Source organism: Stigmatopora argus, chromosome 5 (assembly GCF_051989625.1).
Source record: "Stigmatopora argus isolate UIUO_Sarg chromosome 5, RoL_Sarg_1.0, whole genome shotgun sequence".
Classification (NCBI taxonomy): domain Eukaryota; kingdom Metazoa; phylum Chordata; class Actinopteri; order Syngnathiformes; family Syngnathidae; genus Stigmatopora; species Stigmatopora argus.
The window spans coordinates 17290120-17314542 of NC_135391.1; the positions used below are offsets into that span (position 1 = coordinate 17290120).

The 24423-nt window shown below is 41.9% G+C and overlaps 2 protein-coding genes across 2 annotated transcripts; one reads left to right on the forward strand and one right to left on the reverse strand.

The window, feature by feature from the left end:
• The first annotated feature begins 4044 nt into the window (after positions 1 to 4044).
• Positions 4045 to 11436, forward strand: LOC144074412 (ras-related protein Rab-27B-like). Its single transcript, XM_077600831.1, has 5 exons — positions 4045 to 4302; positions 6442 to 6527; positions 7532 to 7635; positions 7771 to 7894; positions 11200 to 11436. Exons 1-5 carry the CDS (start codon positions 4150 to 4152, stop codon positions 11378 to 11380), a joined length of 648 nt encoding a protein of 215 aa, XP_077456957.1. The 5' UTR covers positions 4045 to 4149; the 3' UTR covers positions 11381 to 11436.
• A 5790-nt stretch (positions 11437 to 17226) lies between these two features.
• LOC144075020 (alpha-N-acetylneuraminate alpha-2,8-sialyltransferase ST8SIA3-like) lies at positions 17227 to 24351 on the reverse strand. Its single transcript, XM_077601787.1, has 4 exons — positions 23909 to 24351; positions 22473 to 22595; positions 21635 to 22192; positions 17227 to 18060 (listed from the first exon to the last, which is right to left on the reverse strand). The coding sequence occupies exons 1-4, from the start codon at positions 24055 to 24057 to the stop codon at positions 17778 to 17780; spliced, it is 1113 nt and encodes a 370-aa protein (XP_077457913.1). The 5' UTR covers positions 24058 to 24351; the 3' UTR covers positions 17227 to 17777.
• Between the last annotated feature and the right edge of the window lie 72 nt (positions 24352 to 24423).

Genomic DNA, 24423 nt, shown 5'->3' on the forward strand with positions numbered 1-24423 from the left:
GATCAGAGGTCGTGTCCCGAGGGCAGCAAAGAAGGCCAGACGTCCCTTTTCCTAGGCAAACTCCCAACGATTTTCCGAACGTCCAGGACGCATCTTAATCAGATGCCGGAGCAATGGTGAACAAAATTGCTATGGATCTGTCCGGAAGTCTTTATCCATGGCCTCACCTATTTCTGTGTTTTTGCCTCACCACCAGAGCCTTGAGCTGTTTGACACCTAGTAGCCATGAGTTGACCTCGGAGTCCTGTGAGCCTAGGAGAAGTTACTACATGAATGTAGTGAGGAAGGATATAAAAGTAGCTTGTGTAGGGAAGATGATGCAAAGGACAGCGTGAAATAGAAAAAAAGCTGAAAGTTTAGTAAATAGTAGTAGTTTTCATGATAATATCGAGCAAAACACAAGAAATTTCCATCTTCCCATTTGACTTCTTTTTAGATTAACTCTGAAAATGCAGGTGGCGCAGTTGATGAATTCTGCTCACCACATCAGGTCAGACCTAAACAGAGCGCTTGTTCTGTTCTCGAGGCGGCCTCCCATCCAGCGGCGTCATCCTGCGGTACACCAGACCTTAGCACGACACATCGACTGCCGTGTAATGTGGACCCTCTGGTGTTTTCCCAGCTCCCTGTCAACCTTCAAATGGAACTTTTCAGCGAATGGGAACAGCGGAGGCCACTTTTGAAAATCCCCGCTGCTTCCAAGAAGGCCAACGACAAGAAAAGCACTAAAAAGGGAAGCCAGACTAACAGTTTGTTGAATTATTTTAAGCCCATGTAAAGAGGTGACAAATGAATGCTTCAAAATCCAAGAAATGCGACCAGGTGATCACAAAAGTACTCTTCAGTAAAAAGTTCCTTAAGTTATACTTCTACTTGGTTTCCTGACACTACAAAATCATGGCAAACACAATTTCCTGGAAAAAAATACATATATAAATAATAATCAATTCCTGGCACCATAAAATGATGGAAAATCACTACATATTGCCTCCATAAAAACTGCAATGTTAAGTCAAGTTCAATCTGACTTTTATGAGTGCTTATGTTCACGTGATGCATTCTGACCCAAATTCCTAAAATATTGTTGTTGAGTAATACAGGCAAGCTTGACTCATTTCTTCAGCTATTCTAATTGTTCCCAAAGCAGCTCTGTATTTTGGTTTTGGCCTTTTTCACTATGTTTTTATGCCTTTGGTAGAAATAAAATAAGAATACTGGACTTAAAGTAGAACTCTGTCATTGATATTCAATAATGGATGATTCTTGTAACTTGTAACAAATAAAGATTTGTACAATGCTTTTCAAAAATGGTTTACCATTCAATCCTTCAGTAATGCACAAGTCATTTGGGCTTGACCGAGGGAAGTTGTAGCCGGGATTTGAACTTCTGACCTTTCAGGAATATTGTAGCAAGGTCCATTTTCAATTTTCTGTTATTCATTAGCATTTTGCGCTGTACAGTTCAATTGTGGGTGGCCCGGCGGCTGAGTGGTTAGCACGTCGGCCTCACAGTAGGCGTCCTGCGTTCAAATCCAGGTCTGTCCACCTGTGTGGAGTTTGCATGTTCTCTCTGGGCTGGCGTGGGTTTTCTCTGGGTACTCTGGTTTTCTCCCACATTCCAAAGACATGCATGGTAGGCTGATTGAACACTCTAAATTGCCCCCTGCTCCGAGTGTGAGCGTGAATGGTTGTCTCCTAGTGCCCTGCGATTGGGTGGCCACCAATTCAGGTGTCCCCCGCCTCTGGCCCGAAGTCAGCTGAGATAGACTCCAACACCTCCCACAACCCTTGTGAGGATAAAGCGGTTCAGAAAATAAGAAGAGATGAGATGATATCATTCCTTCATCTCCCTCCGCTTATCCGAGGTTGAGTTGCGGGGGCAGCAGCTTTAACAGGGAAGCCCAGACTTCCCTCTCCTCAGCCACTTCATCCAGCTCTTTCGGGAGGATCCCAAGGTGTTCTTGGCCCAGCCAGAAGACATAGTCTTGCCAACGTGTCTTGGGTCGGGCCCATGGCGTCCTCCCAGTGAGCCATGCCCGGAATACCTCACCCGGGAGGCGTCCAGAGGGCATCCTAAGACGATGCTCGAGCCAACTCCTCTGGGTCCTCTCGATGTGGGGGAGCTCTCCTGAGAGCCAGGCAATTTTTCATATGTCGGGGCATACAAACGCTGCCTCATGGTGTAGAGGTTAAGTTCCCGCTGGTGGCGGTATGATTGGGGGTACGAATGTTCGTTTGTCTCTGTGTGCCCTACGGCTGACTGGCGACCAGTCTAGGGTGTAGTCCGCCTTCGCCCGAAGATGGCTGGGTTAGGCTCCACCAACCCCCGCAACCCTCTCGAGGATGGGCGGTATGGAAGATGAGGATGAGGGGCATACAAACAATATATAGTGAGGACCACTGTGAGCAACATCAGAAGTGCTTGCTATGGCCACACACCAGTATCATACCTGCCTTCAGTAGGTGCATTTCTACTACCCATAAATGATCTGGTCATAATAAAATTTAATGATTAATATCCAGCAATAAAACAGTCCACACCTTGAAAAGCAGCCCCCTGTCAGCAAGATACAGCTTCATGTTCGGGATGAAACCGTTTGTGACGGCTTTTGGCATCCAGGCTTTCCGGTTGCTCATCCAGTAGACAGGCAGCAAGTCTTGGTTCTTCTTTTTTAAAGCATGGGGACAGTTGAACTTGTAGTTTAAGGCTGGCTTTACCATGATGAGTGTCAGGCGATCCATGTGAACTCTGGGACTTTCAGTTCTTCTTTGAATGTCCAGGAAGGCATCCTCTTCCAAAAAACTTGCTCTGGAAGATAACCAGTCTCTTCAGTTATGTTAGGGAACTCTTCCTCGACAGACGAACCGTGTCGCTAACTGTTCCGGCCGGGGCCGGGTCACGGGGCCGACTGGCCCATCAAGGTGCCTCCGCTTTTTAGGCTAAGTCACCGCGATTATTCGGCAGGACTTTTCGGAGGCATTGGTACTCGGCCCGCGAGCCGAGGTTGAAAAACTTGTACACACACGATCCGGGGGCGGGGCGAGCGCGCGAATCCCGTTTTGGAGAAACCTCCGTTCGAACGGAGGTTCGGCCGTTCGGCCGAATGACCGTTCGGTGGAACGTCCGTTCGGCCGAATGACCGTTCGGTGGAACGTCCATTCGGCGACCTGTCCGTCTGTCAAACGTCCATCAGCGAAACGTCTTTAGGCGAATCATCCGGCCACGGAGGCGGGCGAAACGTCTTTAGGCGAATCATCCGGCCACGGAGGCGGGCGAAACGTCTTTAGGCGAATCATCCGGCCACGGAGGCATTTTAAAAGACGATTCAAAATCCAAATAAAGCTGGAAAAGGCTCGGCGAAGTCTTTATCAAAGTGGTAGTGTGCGCGATGGGAAATTCATTCGCAACAAAACAGGAGAAGGCAAAATGTGGTCCGACTCAGATTTTATAATATTCGTCAGATCATTCTTCTGCAGTGAAATTCTTCATCTTCGGCGCATCATTCTTCTACTGCGATGAAATTGTTCTTCTTTGGCGCTGAGTGCCACCCAATTCAGTGCCAAAGAAGAAGGGTAGCTCTGACTTCCGCCATTTTTCATCTCCCATCTTTCGTTACGATTTCAGCATCAATTTTGCCATTTTTATAAACTATTTTATACTTAACTCAAAATCTGCGATGTACTGAAGCCGAGAAGTGGTGAAGGATCACACTACTATTAATTGTGATGGTTATTTATTGAACTCACCAGTATGATCTTTTCATTAATGACATTTACAGATAATGTTTGCTCTTTTTGTGTTTAATTAACTACTGGCGCTGCTGATTGGCTATGCTTTCTGACTTTAGAATCATTCACTGGAAGCCATGGGGAAATCCTCTAAATAAAGGCATTAAGCCGACAAAACTTTGCTGTTATCATGGCCTTGTGGGCCTGTCAGCCAAATGTGATTGGCCACGGCAAGAGAAAGCGCCGACATGCACCTCATGAAAGGGGTTCTGTCTAGCCCAACAGGAGATCTAAAAACCCTTTTGACTGCTCATGTGGACGCAGCTCGGGCCAAGTCACGCGCTCTGATCGCAGTTTTAAGATGCCGCCTTAAGCTTACGTCAACTTTCTAACCCCCCGGTAAGCAGGCTAAGCAGCACCATGGCCGAGTGGGACTACGACTATCTGATCAAGCTGTTGGCATTGGGTGACTCGGGTGTGGGCAAGACCACCTTCCTTTACAGGTACACCGATAACAAGTTCAGCCGCAAGTTCAACTCCACTGTGGGCATCGATTTTCGGGAAAAACGGCTGGTGAGTGACGTCTACTTGACTCTAGTGGACCAGGAGAGCCAAAAGTCAGTAAATACATCATTTATTTGCTTATTGCCTGTCATTGACAATGATAAACATTCAATTCATTTTAATTGGGCGGGCTGACTGTGAATGGTAATCCTTTCAAAGCATTCACCGTGTTAGACGTACAATCCATTTTGACGTGGATGGACGAATGAATGTTTGTTGAATGAGTTAAATGTCTCATTGCGTATATTAAATTTTCAGTATATTTTTGTTTCTACATTTATGTCATAAAATTTATGTAATTTTCTCTTTTTTCCAGCATTTATTTCTATTTATTTCTGTTTATACTTTTCAGTTCATTTATTTCTATTCTTACTTATTGTCCATATATTTTAAAGTTAGTCATTCCTTTATTCCAGTCTTTTTTAATTTTCATTTATTCTAAAATTTAGAATAATCAACAAAGTGAAATAGAGGGGGAAAAATAAATGCATGCAATGCATTTTAATTAATTCAATTTAGAATCTAAATTGAATTAATTAAAATGCATTGCATGCATTTATTTTTTTCCCCTCTATTTCACTTTGTTGAGTTTTTCCTTACACTTTTATTTCATTTACCGTATTTATCAAACTATATGTTGCACTAGCCAAAGAACACAATGAGGAGAAAAAAATTATATGTACGTCACACTGGAGTATGTCACATTTTTGAGAGGAATATTTTATTTAACTAGAAACCAAGAACAAACACGTTAAAGTAACAACAGTATAATGGAGAAGAATAGGTTGACTAGGTATCTGTTATCATAGCGTTTTTTCAGAAAACTATAGCCTTAAAAAAGAAATTACAGAGTTGGTAGACAGAGAAATAAACATTGTATTTTACGCACTATGAGGTGCACCATAAAAAAACCTAAGCTTTCTCAAAAGACTGCTGCTACATCGACCAATGGGAGCCTTGCATTGGCACACATCTGTATTCGAAGCGTTATCTCAAATACGCTCCATTGACCACTGGGAGCTTGTCTTGTTAGGGTTTGTGTGTGTGTGTGTGTGTGTGTGTGTGCTTTTTGGCTCTTGTGTCCCTCCGGCCTTCCCTTTTTCTCGTAACCAGCTGCACGTGATTGATCATCAGCCCTTGTCTGTCTATTTAAACCCTGTGTGTTTGTTAGTCATTGTTGGATTGTCTACTTTGTTTGATTCATGCCAAGTTTCCCATCTCATCTCATTTTCTGAACCGCTTTATCCTCATTGGGGTTGCGGGGGGTGGATGCTGGAGCCTATCCCAGCTGACTTCGGGGACCAGGCAGGGGACACCCTGAATTGGTGTCCAGCCAATTGCAGGACACAAGGAGACAAACAACCATTCACGCCCACACTCATACCTAGGGGAAATTTAGAGTGTCCAATCAGCCTACTATCCATGTCTTTGGAATGTGGGAGGAAACCGGAGTACCCGGAGGAAACCCACGCAGACAACGGCAGAACATGAAAACTCCACACAGGTGGACCGACCTGGATTTGAACTCAGGTCCCCCACTTTGAGGCCGACCCACTAACCACGTCAGGTTTGATTTTGTTATTTGATCTTAATTTTGTGGGAGCACTGCATTCCACGTCCTCGATTGCTTCCCTGCATTTCAGTCCAACTACGACGCCACGCATAATTAGCACTTCACGTAACAAGTCAGGTGTTTCTTGTTTCAGCAGAAACTTAATTCATTAAACTGTCTGTGTTGGATCGGTTGAAACAAAATTTCACCCACAGTGGCATTTGAGGACTGGTTTGCTCACCCTTGATCTTGTGAATGCAAAATGCAACTCCCCAACCACTACTTTTACTACATCTACTGTGCCTTATAATGTAGTGCGACCTTTATATAGAAACCGTTTTAAAATACGTAGGCCATCTATGTATTGAAGGTACACCTGATAGTGCATAAAATTGGGTCCGGGCTTGGACCGGGCCCCCTTTGCCCCTGGTTGCATGCACTTGAGTATTAGTTGCAGGCGCAGCCAAACTATTTAAAAAAGTATGACCTATAGGCAGAAAAATACGGTATTTATTTTTCTGATTTACACTGCTAGTCTTAAAAAAATATTCAATAAAACAGCTCCCCCCCAAAATCATTACCTTTATTTCTGGCAGATGTACACAGGAACAAATGCTGATGGTACAACAGAGAAGAACTTCAAAGTCCACCTTCAGCTTTGGGACACGGCCGGACAAGAGAGGCACGGTTACATCCAAACAGCCGCTAAATGCATGAAATGCATTTGGGTTCTGTATATGTATATATGATAACATGGTATCCAATTTAATTACTAGGCACTGTCTTCTATTCTCTCTTTGTAAAGTGAATGATGAATTATTGATTCATTTTTTTGTCGTGCTTAACCTCACAAGGCCCGCAGGGGCTGCTGGAGTCTCTCCCAGCCAACTATGGGTATGGGCACCCTGAAAAGGTTGCTAGCCAATCCCAGGGCAGGTGACAATCAACCATTAATGCTTACTTACACTCATACCGACAGACAATTTAGAGGGTTCAACCATCCTGCCATGCATGGTTTTTTTTGTCTTTTTTATGTGGGGGGGGAACCAGAGTACCTGGAGAAAACCCAACCAACCCCGATGCGCTAACCAGTCATCCGAAAAAATGTAATTGGGACACCTATATTTCAAGAATTACTGTTTTCCGCATTGTCTGACCACAAACTTTTTTTTAAAGCTACATAAACACAACCACATCTTTTCGGTTCAAATATCAAATTTTACCCCCAAAAATGCAGCTCAAATTTTTCAAAAAAGTAAATATTTTAAACATCATGACACACTATAGCAAAACAAATTGAAATCACAATGTTCAAAATGAGAGTTCTTTGATTCACAACTCTCAATGCATATTTTTAGAAGCTCACAGATGTTCTTGGAATTTATCTCTGTAGTGTAGAGGATTGGGCATTTAGATTTTTGAATTTAATAGGAAGAGTATACTACATACATCTATAGAATATACTGTATGTACACAATTGAACTGTAACATGTTACAAAACTCTGCAAAATCAGAATCTATTCCACACAATAGCCTTGAAAAGCTATTAAAAATATGAGGTTTTATATTTACTGCATGTAGGCATATGGCAGTACACAAACACATGGGTTGTTAATAATGAATCAATGTGCAATTCAAAATAATTAACTGTGTTAAATAATATCTAAAATAGATTTTTTTGGGTAGATTTCGAAGCCTGACGACAGCTTTCTTCAGGGATGCCATGGGCTTTCTGCTCATGTTTGACCTGACCAATCAGCAAAGCTTCCTCAATGTCAGGAACTGGATGAGTATGTGTTTGAAGAAAAAACACCCACTAAAATTGTGTATATCCACAAACGACATAGTATATAGTAATCACCACCCTGTTTTCTCTTATTTACTTTTGAATGGACTTGGCCCTGCTTTACGGTTGCTGTCCTCAGGTCAACTCCAGGCCAACGCCTACTGTGACAACCCAGATGTGGTACTGGTAGGCACAAAGGGCGATCTCCGGAGCATTAGGGACGTGCACGCCAGGCAGGCCCGAGATATGGCGGACAAATACGGGTCAGTGCTGTACTAAGGTTTGGCCTGGCTTTCATAGACTATCTGGCTGATCAAATCAATGGAACGATTCATCAACTTTCACAGCAATAGACATGAAGTCGTTTTCAACTGGGATGCTTGGCATTGAATGATTGCATTTCATGCCGTTTACGGCGATAGACGTCCAATTTATTTTTAATGGGAAGGGGCGGCAGCAATTGAACAAAGTTTGATTGCAGCCAATGAGGTAATTACTAATTATAAATAATGTTTAAACAATTAGAACAGTAGGAAAGTTGTTGATGTGTTCTCTTAATTTGAGTATTCATTCATTCTCTGAACCGTGTTCTCTTAATTTGAGCGATAGACGTCCAATTTATTTTTAATGGGAGGGTTGGCAGCAATTGGATGAAGTTTGATTGCAGCCAATTAGGTCATTACAAATTAAATAGTGTTTAACCAATTAGAACAGTAGGAAAGTTGCTCATGTGTTCTCTTAATTTGAGCGATAGACGTCCAATTTATTTTTCATGAGGGGGTGGCAGCAATTGAACAAAGTTTGATTGCAGCCAATGAGGTAAATACTAATTATAAATAATGTTTAAACAATTAGAACAGTAAGAAAGTTGTTGATGTGTTCTCTTAATTTGAGTATTAATTCATTCATTTTCTGAACCGCTTATCCTCACAAGGGTCACGGGGGGTGCTGGAGCCTATCCCAGCTGACTTTTCGGGCAAAAGGCGATTGCAGAGAATGAGGAGACGAACAGCCATTCACGCTCACACTCATACCTAGTGGCAATTTAGAGTGTCCAAACTGCCCAACATGCATGTTTTTGGAATGTGGGAGGAAACCGAAGCACCCACAGAACATGCAAAGTCCACACAGGAGGACTGACCTGCATTTGAACCCAGGACCCCAAAACTGTGAGGCCGACGCGCTAATCTGAGTATTTAAATTGGTAATACGCTAATGAATAACGCATGAACCATGAACTCATTGCTGATGACTGTCAGCGGTAGCTGCTTTGAAGCCCCCCACCAGCCTCTCCGCTGCTGCTGATTAGGTGATAGGACATTTTAGGAGGGTCTAGGCAAGAAAGATGATCTTTAAAATCTCCAGACTACTGAGGGACTGTGTGGTAACCTCAGTCTCAGTCTGCAGAAGGTCCCCAACTTGTGGACTTCCTGTGTGTGGCTCCATTTTTTTACCTAGGTCTACAATGTCTTGTGTGTCTTGTGTTTGTCTTGCCACTGCAACCAAGAAATTTCCCGAATACGGGATGAAATAAAGTTCAAATCTAATCTCGACCAAGCGTAACAACTCGGTTGTAGCATACTATGGATACCCATTCCTATAAAATCATTCAAAGATCTAATAGTTATAATTAACCTCTTAGTCCATCAAGGGCACAGCGTAAGCATAACATGATCGTCCCAAAGTGTGGATATCTTTTGTTTTTTCCTAAATCTGTCAAACCACCCATCTCTTGACAACATGTAAATATTCATTCATTCATTTTCCGATCTGCTTATTTTCACAAGGGTTGCTGAATCCTATCTCAGCCAATGATGGACAGTAGGCGGGGGACACTCCAAATTGGTCGCCAGCCCATCGCAGGTCACAATGACATAAACAAACCTTCATGCTCACACTCTCGGGGAGAACATGCAAAGTCCACACCGCCTGGTGATTGAAAACTGAGCACTGAGGCGGACATGGTAATCACTCTGCCACTGTGCCACGCGCCACCTCATAAATGTAGCAATGTTATTGTCAGAACCCAGTGGCGGTCCGTGAATTTCCTAGTGACGCCTTCAGCTGTCGGAAACAATCCAACACTCAAAAACTATTTTATGGCTATAAAACCTCTACTGCAGCTACAGCTGCGACACATAACAAATCATCTTTATCAACGTCTTTTCCTTGAGTCTGTATCTGTTTTTGCTACCGCAACCAAGATGGCGCCGTTCAAGTGGCAGCTGGTGGCGGTAGCTCCGTCCACTCTTGCTCGTTTTGTGTTTTTGCTGCTTTTCTGTCTTAATGATTTGATTTAGTGATTCTTAATGATCCCATTTACTTTGCTTTGCTTTGTACTTTGTGCTTTTGCTTTGTTGTTCTGCTGCCTTTGTGATGGACTGTCTAACTTGTAACTGTGTAACTATGCCTTTGCTGTATTTGCATTCTCACCCTCTTGCTACTGTCACAATGAAATTTCCCAAATACGTGATGAATAAAGTTATCCAATCCAATTAATAATAACCTCATACAATTGAAATATTATTTAGGAATATAGCCATATTTTACTCACTAAAAATCCTTTTAACTGCACACAATATCCATCCTCCTTTCTTTCCTCCTTCTATTCTATCACCATCGAAGCTAATGCTGAAAGTCGAGCCTGTCCTGTCATATTTCTGGCATAAATTTTTGTTCAATTTAGTGTTGAAAATATTAGTTCCCGGTTGTGACAGGCTTGCTTGCTTCGGAGTTGTCCGACCTTTCTTAATGATGTCCCGGTTTTCTTGAAAAGTCCGTCTTGAAAATGGCTTTGACAGTAAATCTGCAAACAAATCAATTTCTTCTCCTCCTTCAGCCATTGCGGGTTGACAAAACCGCTATTAAATCAAAGCAACAATATATTTGCTTATGCAGCTCGCTCCAGATACAGTTTGGTAGCTCTGGCTAGTCCACTCTATTACTAGCCAATCATAGTTGGTGAAAGCAATGACGTATCCATACGCCTGTGAGAAGGCCTTGGTGTCGCCAACTCAAAATCTGATTGGTTAAAGCAACAGTTTTATCAACGCTTGTTTTATGCAGCAGAGCCTGCAGAACTGATTGTGAAGTCCTCAAGGCAGATTTCTGACCCTGGCAACAAATAATGGCTGAAATGTGATTGGTTAGATGCTTAAATATCAAAACACACATCTGGAAGCAGTGCAACCAGGGGAAAAGCAATGAAAGGAAGCTGATAGACAATTTGGAATTATTTAGTATAAGTATTCATGGCCAAACATAATTAACAACAGTCTGTGATTCAGACATTTCTTTAGGCCAGCAGAGAAGGCCTTTCAGGCCCTGACGGTCCACCACTGGTTTATACTGCCTAGTATTAAAGATTGTGGAACAAATGATGCCAATTGAATGTAAAGTATGCCTCTACTTATGAAAAATCCAAGTTACAAAATCACTTCTGTAACCAATTCATTTTGTAAGTAGAAGTACCACTGTATATTGGACAAATGTTCCTGGCGTTGTGTTACATCAATCACCGAATTTTCCCATGTTCATCAATGTTGAAGTTTATTCTTTTGATTCACAGCATACCCTATTTTGAGACGAGCGCCTTGGCAGGCTCAGGCGTGGACAAAGCAGTGCAGACTTTACTGGATATGGTAATGAAGCGGATGGAGCAGAGTGCGCCTGAAACTGAGCGCAACGGCGATGGCGGCCCGACGGTGGCAACTCAAGACGTTGCCCTTTGGAGAAGGTGTGCCTGCTGACGCCATGCAGATTTTTACTGTTTATTATCAGTTCAATAATAAATTAAAATGTGGAACAGTTTTATTAACTCAATGGCTCCCATTTATGGTAATAGAGATACATAAATCTATTTGGACCTGCATGGCAGTCAATAGAAATCTTCACTAGTTAAAATCAATCAGAGGAAAAAAACTTTTATTGGACAAATTGAGTCATTGATGAGTTAAATATGCAGGCACATATTTATCATAGAATATATTAAGTCATTGAAATATACAGATGTTTTGGTCGAAGGGACCCAACGAACACTGATGTCTTTATATTTAGGCCTCTCAGTATTTATGTTAGCCATGCACACACAGCAAAATGAACAAGAAATATAACTCGTGTTAGTATTTTGTTGGTGGCACTTTAAGTACTATGTACAGATTGGTAGAAAATTGATCATTTCAAATAACGAGAAAACATTCTTGCTATTTTACTTCTATTAATTTAGTATGGAGGACCAAGGGTAGCAAAATTAAATGAATGTATACATAATTAAATGCGTCATTGACTGTTTTTGACTCTATTTCAAAAGTTAAGCATTTGATTTTTGATCTCATTTAATATTTATGTTTATTCATTTGGTTTGTTATATATTTAGCTTAAATTTTACTTTTCCCCCCAATGATTAATCATGTAATTTTAAAGATGTAGTTCAAGATTTGTTTGTTTTAATTATGTAATTTCATTGTTTTTAAATTTTGAATTTTATTTATATCAAATGTTGATGTATTTTGGCATATATTTCAAATTTTAAAATGTTATACATGTATCTCAACATTTTTAGGGATATGGTTCACATTTATTTAGTAAAGTTTTGCTTCAATTCAACATACATTTATTTAATTTTTTACATTTTATATCAAATTTACCGTTCCAATGTTATTATAATTTTTATATTTGTTCATTTTGATTCATTTTATTTTGGCACTCCTGGCCCTCCATAGTTTTGGTCTGGATTACAGTCATCACATCATCCTAAACAAAAAATGTCTTTGAGGAAAATATTTCAGATTGTTTTTCCATTCCTTTAATTCTGCACATTGAATTGGCAATCATTCAAGGAAAAAAATATGTAAATACTATTATAAATAGCTAAAATGACACTTTTAAAAAAAATCGCCAAAACAAGAAATCAAAGGAAGATAATTTCATGCTTGACATTCTTTAACTATATTTGTCACACCATTTTAGCTAGATATTTTGGACCCAATTAATATAATTTCCCTCAAAGCCATTTTTGTAATACATTCCTTTGTTCACCTGGAAACCATTCATGTTGAAGCTTTAAATCTCATTATACTTGTATAATGACAATAAAAGCATTCAACTCAATTCAATATTAATGAAAATAAAAATAAAAACACTGACTTAGGCAAAAGAGTCCAAGCAACAACAACAACAACTCAATCTGAGTGTGCCGGTGACGTCCATCCACTCACAGGTTCCAGTCAAGTGGCATACAGTCATGTGCCTTCCACTTTATTCAAGACCACCAACGACTCGTTTGGGTGGTCCTGTTTCCTACTACCTCACTTTGGGAAAATGTGAACAGATGATCCTGATCTGCTTGAGATTTGGGAACTTTACAGCAGAAATAGGAACATTTAGTCAATACTAATTTTACTGAGAGTACAACTTTGGCATTCCTTTTAACAACGGTTGTATTGCCACTGGGATGTCAGGAAATTGAGCAAAAATAAACACATTCATTTTGTTTTATGGGGAATGGAGGGAACAGCAATTAACTAATTTGTTGCCATTTCTGGAGCTAGATATCCAATCAAATTATCCATTCGCCCCTGCCAGTCAAAATGGCTTGGACGTCTAGCGCTGTCTAAGGCACTGAAAGATCAGCGTTCAGTTTTCCAAATTTTAATGATTTGGACATCTATTACCACTAATGGCATGCAACGAGTTAAATACTATGGGGAAAAAATTGGGGAGTTATTTGCAACCGTAACCATTGTTTGTTTTTATTCATTTTCATGTATCTATTAATGCATAACAATTATTAAGTAAAATACAGAATTTCTCAAATTTACGTTTATTAAATGACCAAAAAGTCCCTTCCCGTATGAAGGGTTAAAGATCTCAAGTGTCAACTTTTGAATTATCTGCTGTAATGACCGCTTACCCTTAAGTGTGGCTTATTTTTTTAAAAATTTGGATACAAACAATAACATGAATTAATGGTTGTAGCTTTGTGTGAGTGCTTGACATGTTTTATCTCCATTCTTGAATCCCCTGAACTATCTAAATAATAATTATATGTAATTTGATGAATAAATAAATATAATTTGAAATTTTCAGACAATCCAAAGGTGTATTAGTAGTATATACACATACCAATAAGGGTACATTTTTTCCCCTCTAATAGCATGTAGTTGTCATACTAGTGTGCCAAAGTTGCACCTTGATTCCTACGACTTTCTCATCATTTTCACTGAACAGGGTGACCATCGGAACCCTAAAGCCTTTTGTCTTGTGCAAGTTTGTGAACATTAGCTCATTGAAACTCTGTACAGTGGTACCTCGACATACAAGTGCCCCGCCATACGAGCAATTTGAGATACGAGTAAAATTTTGAGCAAATATTTATCTTGAGATACGAGACAAATTTTGATGTACGAGCAGACAGCGGACACGAGAGGCTGCTCATAAAAACATCATGGGCACTCTCTCTCCCTGCAACTCCCTCGTGTAATGTATCTGTAGTCGCAACTCCCTCATGTAATGTCTCTATGAGCACTGGGCAGAGCGTTGATTTTTTTTCAGTGTTTTTTTCCCCCGTTAGTCAGTGCGAATGGCAGAGCGATTGCTAATACGAGAGGAGTATATACTACTTCTTGTTGGCAAGTGGTCGTGCGTTATCCTATTGTGAGGACATTTGTGTGCATCATTTTCGGAATATTTTGAAGGGAATACAAAAGCAAACAATCCTCGATATGTTGCATCTGAAAGTCAGGGTGGAGGCGGGGCAAATAGAGCCAACCCGGGAGAAGAAAGGTATCAAAATTCAAAACAAATTTAGAATTAAGTTTAGTGTAAGGTTAAATTCAGTTTATTTTTGAGTGTCTACATCGTAATCCAAGTTCATTTACATTTGTTTATGTTATGTTACGAGCGCGTTGCTGTGCAAAAAGTCTCCCCCCTCTTCCCCCTCTCTCTGTCACTCTCTCTCCCTTCCGCAAAATCTGTCTAATTTTAGAACTATTAAATACATTTTAGTAATATTAAACCACTAGTTATTTGTTACTTTGTTAATAGATGGCGAATTAGAACAAATAAAAATGTTTTTCCAATCCAATATCCTGTTTCGGGTGTTTTTTCAGAGGGTTGGAACAAATTAATTTGTTTTTAGTTCATTTCTATGGGAAACGTTCTTTTGAGTTACGAGAAAATCGACATATGAGCTCAGTCCCGGAACGCATTAAGCTCGTATCTCGAGGTACCACTGTACTTTTAAGCAAAATAGCCATCCGCAATGTACCTCCCCTCAAAGAAGATTTTAGAAAAGAATTGTTAGGTGCCTCTCGCATGCATGTGAGGTTGAGTAGAGCATGCTATCGTAACAAGATGCAGCAAGTCTCTATGGGTTTCTGTCATTGAGGGTTTCCATAAAGAAGGTCAGAATCCAAGCTGCAAATTTGAATTTGGTTCAAAATGTTATGACTTTAAGATTTAGTCACACTAGCTGATGTTAGCCCAGCATAAAGTATGAATTTGTACGAGAAAATTATGATTTTACATAGAAAAAAAGTTTTAATTCACGTGGAATGTCATTAACATTATGCGAGTACAGTCCTACTTTTTGACCAAAAGAAAAAGCGTTGAAAGAAAATAGATGTCACTTCACCACAGAGTAAAAAGTAATCCTAAAACAATGTCTTAAATTGACATCAACAAAATAGTTGTTGCATTTTTAATTGCAAAAGTAGATGTCATTTTCTTTAGATCCAAGTTGTAATTATACTGGAAATTAATGTTAAGTGAAAAAGTTATGTTACGAGATTAGTTGGATTGGTCATTCTGTGCATGGAAAAAAATATGTAAACAGAATAGTCTTATATTTTATAGCGCAAGAACTGTCTTTTGGTTCTAAACAAGTATTTTATAAAGCTAAAAGGATGACAATGTGTTTTACCCCATTGAAGTGTAATTTTCCCTAATTAAGTCCTGAAAAAAGTGTTATCAATATAAAAAAGAGGAACTAACTTCAGATGTAAAATGACAATGTAAAAACGACATAGTTTCCTTTTTAATACTTCACTCAACAGGGTCTTTTATTTCTACGATTTTATTCTACCTCTATTACATTTTTTTTGTTTGGAAAACAAAAAGCTGATTTATTTTCTTCCTGCGCTATAATTTCTTATCAGTACTGTGACATTCATTTTGTCACCCTAAAAGGCTAAAAACATCTTTGCATGTAACAAACTCCTTGACAATATTGAGTAACACAATAATATCTTGTTTGTAAATATATATCTATTATATGACCTATCTCTGTGAATTTATGGCTTATTATTTGGAATGTTATTTATCCAAAAGTTTTAGAATTGGGACACAAAGTGTTGTAAACAAGATTAGCGCAGATTGTCGGATAAATCATCTTGTGGTCAACCGCGCCCGATCGGATTTCAAAACACTGATCTAACTCCTTCCCTGAGATTAGGCAGTGATTCTTTTTTTTTTCTTACGTTGTGTCGTGCTGATTCATTGCCATTGATTGCGATAGACATCAAATTTTAAATGGGATGGCTGGCATTGAAAGATGATGTTTCAATGCCAATGAGTTAACATTACAGCCAGAGATTTTATATTATTTTTATTTTTTTGCAAGTTCAGGTCAAATTGAATTACATAAACTAAATGTTGTTTACTGTTATATTAGTTTGTGTCTAAAACATTTTCTGAACCACTTTATCCTCACAAGGGTCACGGGGGGTGCTGGAGCCAATCCCAGCTGTCTCCGGGCCAGAGGCGGGACACCCTGAATCGGTGGCCAGCCAATCGCAGGGCACGAGGAGACAATCAACAATTCATGCTCACACTCATACATAGGGGAAATTTAGAGTGTCCAATCAGCCTACATGCATGATTTTGGAATGTGGGAGGAAACCAGAGTACCCGGAGAAAACCCATGCAGGCACGGGGAGAACATGCAATTTCCGACCGACCTGGATCCGAACCCAGGACTCCAGAGCTCTGAGGCTGACCCGCTAACCACCCATCCGGGCCACCCCTTAAATGTTCTCCTAAACCAAAAATTATAAATGGTAAAAGTTGGACAATGTGTAACTTTTATGTGTGTTCAAAATAAGCAATGGATCATTATAGAATTTGCAGCATTTCCAATATGAAATGGAAGATGGAGTAGTGGTTCTTCCATCAGACTATTTCTATGTGGCTTTTAAAATAATTTTTAAAAATTAAGAAATATTAAACTATATTTGTATATGGGCGGCCCGGTGGAGCGAGTGGTTAGCGCGTTAGACTCACAGCTCTGGGGTCCTGGGTTCAAATCCAGGTCATGTCCATCTGTGTGGCGTTTGCATGTTCTCCCGGGCCTGCGTGGGTTTCCTCCGGGTACGCCGTTTCCTCCCACATTCCAAAAACATGCATGGTAGGCTGATTGGACACTCTAAATTGCCCCAAGGTATGAGAGTGTGAGTGAATGGTTGTCCGTCTCCTTGTGCCCTGCAATTGGCTGGCCACTGATTCAGGGTGTCCCCCGCCTCTGGCCTGGAGTCAGCTGGGATAGGCTCTAGCCCCCTCCCACGACCCTAATGAGGATTAAGTGGTTCAGAAAATGAGATGAGAGACGTTTTTTCTGTTTTCCTCTTGAGGGGCTTAGGTAGGAGGATTTAGAACATTTTTAGATTTAAAAAAATAATAATCAATCTAAAGTATTACTCAGTAGCAAAGAGTTTATGAATAAAATTATATACTGATGTCATAGCAAGAAGATGGTTCTTAATCGTTTCCTTATTGTGGTGTCAATAATGTAAATATGCCAATGTGGCAGATCTGGTTTGTCTATCACCATCAATGGCAACTAATACAACTCGGATTTACAGTGGAACCTCCAACATTTTGCCCATTTTAGGAGTTTATTGGTGGATAATTTGAAATGTTTTGGGGGTATTTGTTGCACTGTAACAAACGTTTAAAAATTACCTTTTGTAATATTTAGGTTTTGTGAAGGTCTTCTTTCACGGAGGTTCCACTGCAGTCCCCCCATCAACCCCACCACTGGCGAGCATGCACACCAGAATACGAAAAGCAAACGAGGCAGACGTGCGAAATGAGCGCTCGGCATGCGGAACGCTGCCACACACCCGCGCAGATGTAACCCACTTTTCCCCTCTACGTGCAATGCGTCAGGCTGAGCTTGGTGACGCCATCGCGGTGCAGCCTGTAGAGCAGCTTGAACTCGCTGGGCAGTTGGTGGGTTTCCTGCCATTTAGTGGTGAATTTGGTGCCCTTCTTGTCGTAGTAGTGGTAGGGCAGGTCCTTGCCCGTGTTGGGGTCCCAGCCGAAAGGCCAGAAGCCGTACAGGTGGATCTCGTCGCACATGGCCGAAGCCAGCGTGTACATGAGAATGCCAGTGCTCAGTCGCTTGGGTGAAAGGTTCTTGGTCTTCCAGTATCTGCAAACAAAGCCAGGAAAACATTCCACAAAATCTTCACCACAGGCTTTAATTGATGTCTATTAGTTAAATAATCAAGAAAAAGTGTCCATCAAGGTTGGCCCGGTGGAGCGAGCGGTTAGCACGTCGGCCTCACAGCTCTGGGGTCCTGGGTTCAAATCCAAGTCACGTCCACCTGTGTGGGGTTTGCATGTTCTCCTGCGTGGGTTTCCTCCGGGTACTCCGGTTTCCTCCGACATTCCAAAAACATGCATGGTAAGCTGATTGAACACACTTAATTGCCCTGAGGTATGAATGTGAGCATGCATGGTTGTCTGTCTCCTGTTCTGCCTAAGTTTATCCAGTACGTGAAGTGTCATACCAGAGGAGATAAAACTCTAGACCATGTTTATTCTACTATCAAACGTGCTTATAGAGCCACACCCCTCCCTCACCTAGCTGGATCAGACCATCTCTGCCTGTCCCTCACCCCGGCATACACCCCACTCCAGAGGCTAACAAGGCCACCAAGGAAGATAATAAAAACATGGCCCGAGGACGCCCTTTCTCAGCTGCAGGACTGTTTTTCCCGCACCATTTGGGAACTTTTTGAACACCACAACCTCCAGGACTACACCGACACTGTACTTTCCTACATCAAAAACTGCACGGACAACGTCACTGTTAACAAACGGATACAGGTTTTTCCTAACCAAAAACCCTGGATGACCAGTGAGACACAGGCACTCATCAAATGCCGTAACATCGCCTTCAGGTCAGGGGACAAAGTACAATACAGCGCTGCCAGAGCAGAGCTGAAGAGAGGCATTAAAAAGGCCAAGGCAGCATATACAAGGAAAATTGAGGAGCACTTGGCAGGAAATAACCCAAAAAAGATGTGGCAGGGAATACGACATATTACCAATTACAATGACAATAAGGTGTCTGTTAACGCAGATGCCTCACTAGCAGAGGAACTGAACCGTTTCTTTGCCCGCTTTGAGACTGACAAATCATACCCAGTTTCAACACATCCACCACCACCCTGCAGCAGTACACTGGAGCTTCAAGAACATGAAGTGAGACAGGTACTGCGGACTGTGAACACCAGGAAGGCTGCTGGCCCTGACGGAGTACCTCGGAAGGTGCTCAAAGCCTGTGCTGACCAGCTGACTGGTGTTTTCACAAAGATCTTCAATTGTTCCCTGCAACAATCCATCATCCCATCCTGCCTGAAATCTGCCACCATTATCCCTGTCCCTAAAAAGCCAACCATTGACAGCCTGAATGATTATAGGCCTGTTGCACTTATGCCTGTGATCATGAAGTGCTTTGAAAAGTTGGTCGCCCGCCATATCAGGGATACAATCCCTCTCTCAGTTGACCCTCACCAGTTTGCCTATAGAGCAAATAGGTCCACTGAGGACACCATCGCCGTAGCTCTACACACAGCACTGAGCCACCTGGAGCAACATGGAAACTACGTGAGGATGCTACCTCAGCAGAAGCCAGGAACATTGTCAGGGACCAATACCACCCTGGTCACAACCTGTTCCAGCTGCTGCCCTCTGGCAGATGCTACAGGTCTCACAAAGCATGGACAAATAGACTTAAGGACAGTTTTTTCCCACAGCCATCAGGACTCTGAACTTTATTTAGCACGACACACAATCCCTTCTGTGCAATAACTTTGGGGTGTGCAATAACAATGTGCAATATCTTAGAAATCTGTGCAATATTTTAGAATCTGTGCAATATTTTAGAATCTGTGCAATATTTTAGAATTATGTGCAATATTTTAGAATTCACCTAGCCGGGATGTATACTTTTATACTACTATTTATGTTTTTTTTTTAACTGGGAAAACACACTTTGAAAAGCTTGGAGTAGCACCACCAATTTCATTATACGCAGCTGTGTATGATGACAATAAATGCTTTTGATTTGATTTGGCTGGCTACCGATTCTGGACGTCCCCCGCCTTTGGCCCGGAGTCAGCTGGGATAGGCTGTAGCACCCCCCCCTGCAACTCTAATGAGGATAAAGCGGTTCAGAAAATGAGATGAGATAAGAGAAGTGTCCATCATTGTTGGATATATTGTAAAAGAAAAATGACTAATGTTGAGAAACAGTGAATTCATGATTGAAAACACTAAATTATGGCTGAGCGAGAATGATGGTTGAAAAAAAGTTGCGGTTGCGTGGCGAGACAGGAAATCACCACAACGAACGAACTCCACTGCAAAAGTCTCATTTCCTGTTGCTGGTTTCAGAGGCTTTAAGAGCAAAGATGTCTTACAGTTAAATTCAGTGTTTCTCATTATTACTTGAATTTTAAACGACAATGTCATGAGACAACCTATCAAATAGGTCAGACTTGTAGGAAGCTGTGTGAAATAACAGTGAATGTCGTTTGTATGCGTCAGATTAACTGAAGAGGCAGATGTGGACAGACGTCTCGGGTATACCGGATTTTGCTACTGTTGTGCAGAAATGGCTTCGTTAGGCCCCAGATCACTTTGGTGGCAATGGTCGCGTAGAAGCTAGCTCTGGGGTCTACAAGCCAAACAATTTCCGGTTGATATTAGACAAAAATAAGCAACAAAATGACAGTTTCACAATTTGAATCGTGTAACAGTATAATCTATAATTTAACATTAATCATATTTTGATTTAAACCCTGGAATAGTTCAATTTTAATCTTGTTATATTCATATTCATTTTTCTCTCTGAATATTACATTGTGTGACTTCTTGCAATTTCCCGCAGCACACCTGACCATTGCTCGCGGTACAGTGGTTCGGAAACACCATTAGATTGACAGCGGAATGAGGATTCAACACCGGTCTTCTTTCTGGATGAGGATCTTCTGGCATTTTGTCTTAGTAGTTTAAAATTAGTGCTAGCAGACGGTTTACAGGTTGTTATGGCTCAGCGCTGATAGCAGCAGACTACAAATCAAATGGGGTTTCCCTGCACAAATTTTAACATGCCACCCAAAGGTAATTTTTGTGGAACTTTGCAGTAGTTTACAATGAGTGCTAGCATCTATGCTAATCTTAAAATCATTCGTTCATTTTCCGAACCACTTTATCCTCATTAGGATTGCGGAGGGTGCTGAAGCCTATCCCAGCTGACACCGGGCCAGAGGCGGAGACACCCTGAATAAGTGGCCAGCCAATTGCAGGGCACAAGGAGACGGACAACCATGCACACTCACACCCATACCTAGGGGCAATTTAGAGTGTCCAATCAGCCTGCCATGCATGTTTTTGGAATGTGGGAGGAAACTGGAGTGCCCGGAGGAAACCCACGCAAGCCCGGGTACAACATGCAAACTTAACACCGGTGGACCGACCTGGACATGAACCCAGGACACCAAAGCTGTGAGGCCGACGTGCTAACTACTCGCTCCACCGGGCCACAATCTTAAGATCTAGAGGGCTTATTACGAGGCCTTGTGGCTCAGTAATTGATGTAAAGGACTAGTAAATGGTTGGGCTTGCCTCGTGCAAGTTGGTGACTTTGAAATACTTTTACTTGATGTACATAGTAGTTTGTTAGATATCAGTGGAAATGAGGACGGCGGTCTTACTTATTGACATCACGCATAATGTTGCCGGGCCACGCCAGTTCCACCTTCAGCTGGCCCTTGTTCTCCACAAAGAAGTCCACCAGAGTGCGGGTGACAGTGGCTGAGGTGTGAAGGAAGAAGGCGGGGATCCACAGGATGGCACCCTCCAGCTTCTTCAGGTGCAGGAAGAAGTTGTTGCGGTCCTGGATGGTCAGCAGGTTGTTGTAGTAGCGCTCCAGGATGCTGGGGTTAAAAGTGGTCAGGTTGGTCTTGCGCCCCACATCCTGGGCGTATACCTCGGTGGGGGCAAAGTTGCAGCGGAATACAAAGTCGGCGGCGTCGATCTCGGAGCCGCAGCGGCTGCCCGTCAGGATGCCGCTGTTGCCCACCACCGCGCACGTGCCGTAGTGCTTGTCCAGGATGGGCGAGGCGTCAGGCAGCAGGGACTTGAAGTTGTTGCTGATGGAGAAGACGTACTTGTGGCTGGAGTAGTCAAAGTGCATCAGCTGGCCGACGCGCACGCTGCTTTTAGTCAGAGAGAAGTTGTGCGGAATGTCAATGAAGTTGAAGATGTCCTTCCTGATGCACAAGAGGAGAGTTAAAGTATCGTCAGTTTGCCATCAAATTCTCATTCCTTGCCAACAAACCTACCCTCTATATGTACATATCCATACAACACTGAGCTTTGACAAATCGGGGGCCAAGAAATATTGCCCTGCGGGCCTCAGTTGGCACCTGTGCTCCCAGTTTGAGGCCCCTTAAAGCCAATCTTGCTGGAATGTCCCTGTTTCCATCAGTCTGGGAATTCTCTCCCATCATTCTCATTTCCTTTTAGCCCAAACGTCTCCCTCTATCTTACCTCTGCTGGAAGAAGGCAGTCTTGTTGAATTTCCACTTGGATGGTTTCCCCTGGAGCTCTTCGTTCAGGGCGTTGGTCAGTGGAATGAAGGAAGGGTCCAGGAAGTTCATGGCAAACTGTGATCTGAAATTGACATATTTTTAACATGTCTCTGCCAACAAAAGATGCCTGGAAGCATTTGTAATATTTTCATCCATTGCAATGGACTACTGCCTATTCTCCATGTTTATTTGAATTGAATTTTACTCAGTAACTGACATTGGCAGTCCAATCCATGGCCATCAACAGCAATATACGTCCATCCATTTGGACTGGGAGGGATCACTGCCTGCATCTCCCAGTCCAAATAGATTGGATGTCTGTCACGGTCAACAGTAGTTAATAAATTAAAGAGTCCCCAAATATCAAAAGTGAGCAATGTATTTGAATGGAATTGTCAAAGTAGTTTCCGTTTACAAATGTTATCACAAATACAGACTCCTATCCCTCCTAAATTCATAAATTTGAGTACCATGGAAAACGTTTTTGTTCTGTAAATAAATAATTTAAAAAAATAATCAAAGAAATGTTATTCATTTTTCAATTTCTAAGCAGCGTATCCTCACGAGGGTCGCAGGGGTGCTGGAGCCTATTCCAGCCAACAGCAGGCAGTAGGCAACTTACATCCTGAATTTGTTTTCCAGCCAATCGCAGGCCACATGGAGACTAACAACCATGCATGCATGCGCACACAAACACACACGCATACCAAGGGAGAATTTTGAGCGATCATCCTTTGGAAAAAAAACACAGTACCTGGAGAAAACTCAAACAAACAAGGCAATAACATGCATATATCACACTGGAAGGCCCTAAGTCTTCGAACCCTCGATCTCAGAAATGTGAGGCAGATGTGCTAACCACTCTTTCAGCAGGACACCTAGCAAGGTTTTATAAAAAAATATATATTTTCACATGATACTCTAATTTTTTTAGAATAGAATTATAATTTTTGAAAAAGAGTACTGTGAAAAAAATTCTTATGGAAATAAAAAAAAATCATTTTAATGATAAATAACAAATTAATAAATAATTTTTCAATATTTTTTTAAGAAATGGAATTTTAAAATAATTGAATATTAGGGAAAAGTTTGTTTATTATTGGAATTACATTTTAAAAATTTATATCATATCAATAACAATAGCCATTTCTTTGCTACCAAATCAATAGTAGCCAATTAGGTGAACGAGATTCTTTCCCCTGCAACAGAAAGCCTAAAGGTACTGCACCTTTACGTGTTTTTAAATCCGAAATACGTTGTTACTTGGCCTATAATGGGGTAAAAAATCTGGCGTGCAACCTTCAGTTTTTTTTCGACCACCAGCATGGCGTGTTGCATCGACCAAGCAGCCACCTGGCCGCATGCGTGCACCTTCGAGCCCCGCTCATCACTCACCGGAAGCCCGCGTGAAACATGATCCTGGGCCCGCTGACGGTCGTCCCAAAGAGGCTGTCCTTCCTCAGTGAGACGTAGCTAATGAGCGAAAGGATGAGCACCGCCACGCACAGAATGACCAAACCCAGGGCGCTGGCTACGCGGACCATCTTGGCCAGGGAAGCGGCCTCCGTCCCTCACTCAGCGGCCGTCGTCGTCGTTGTAATCCGGTCAAGCGTGCGCATCATAGGCGTCGCTGCTGCTCCTAGCGCTGGTGCTCGGGCGGGCGCTCATCCGCGGCGGTTCATCGCCGACCTCGGATGCTTTTTTTTCGGCTGCATGATGAGGAGGGAGACGTTGGTGGGGATGGAGCTCGGATGCTTGGCATTCCCTCCTAGCGCTGCCTTTCTCTTCCTTCCTTCCTTCCTTCCTCCTGCTCCTCCTCCACCTCCTCCTCCTCCTCCTTCATCAAGGAGATGAAGCCTGAGTGCGCGCGCACGTGAGTCAATAACATAATGAAAGTAGGGGGTTGTGCA

Coding starts and splice junctions, on each gene's coding strand:
- LOC144074412 (XM_077600831.1), top strand. CDS start 4,150: ATGGCCGAGTGGGACTACGACTATCTGATCAAGCTGTTGGCATTGGGT. Junction 4,303..6,441: donor ATTTTCGGGAAAAACGGCTG/GTGAGTGACGTC, acceptor TATTTCTGGCAG/ATGTACACAGGAACAAATGC. Junction 7,636..7,770: donor CAATGTCAGGAACTGGATGA/GTATGTGTTTGA, acceptor TGCTGTCCTCAG/GTCAACTCCAGGCCAACGCC.
- LOC144075020 (XM_077601787.1), bottom strand. CDS start 24,057: ATGGTCCGCGTAGCCAGCGCCCTGGGTTTGGTCATTCTGTGCGTGGCG. Junction 22,596..23,908: donor ATGTTTCACGCGGGCTTCCG/GTGAGTGATGAG, acceptor TGTCAATTTCAG/ATCACAGTTTGCCATGAACT. Junction 18,061..21,634: donor ATTATGCGTGATGTCAATAA/GTAAGACCGCCG, acceptor CTTTGTTTGCAG/ATACTGGAAGACCAAGAACC.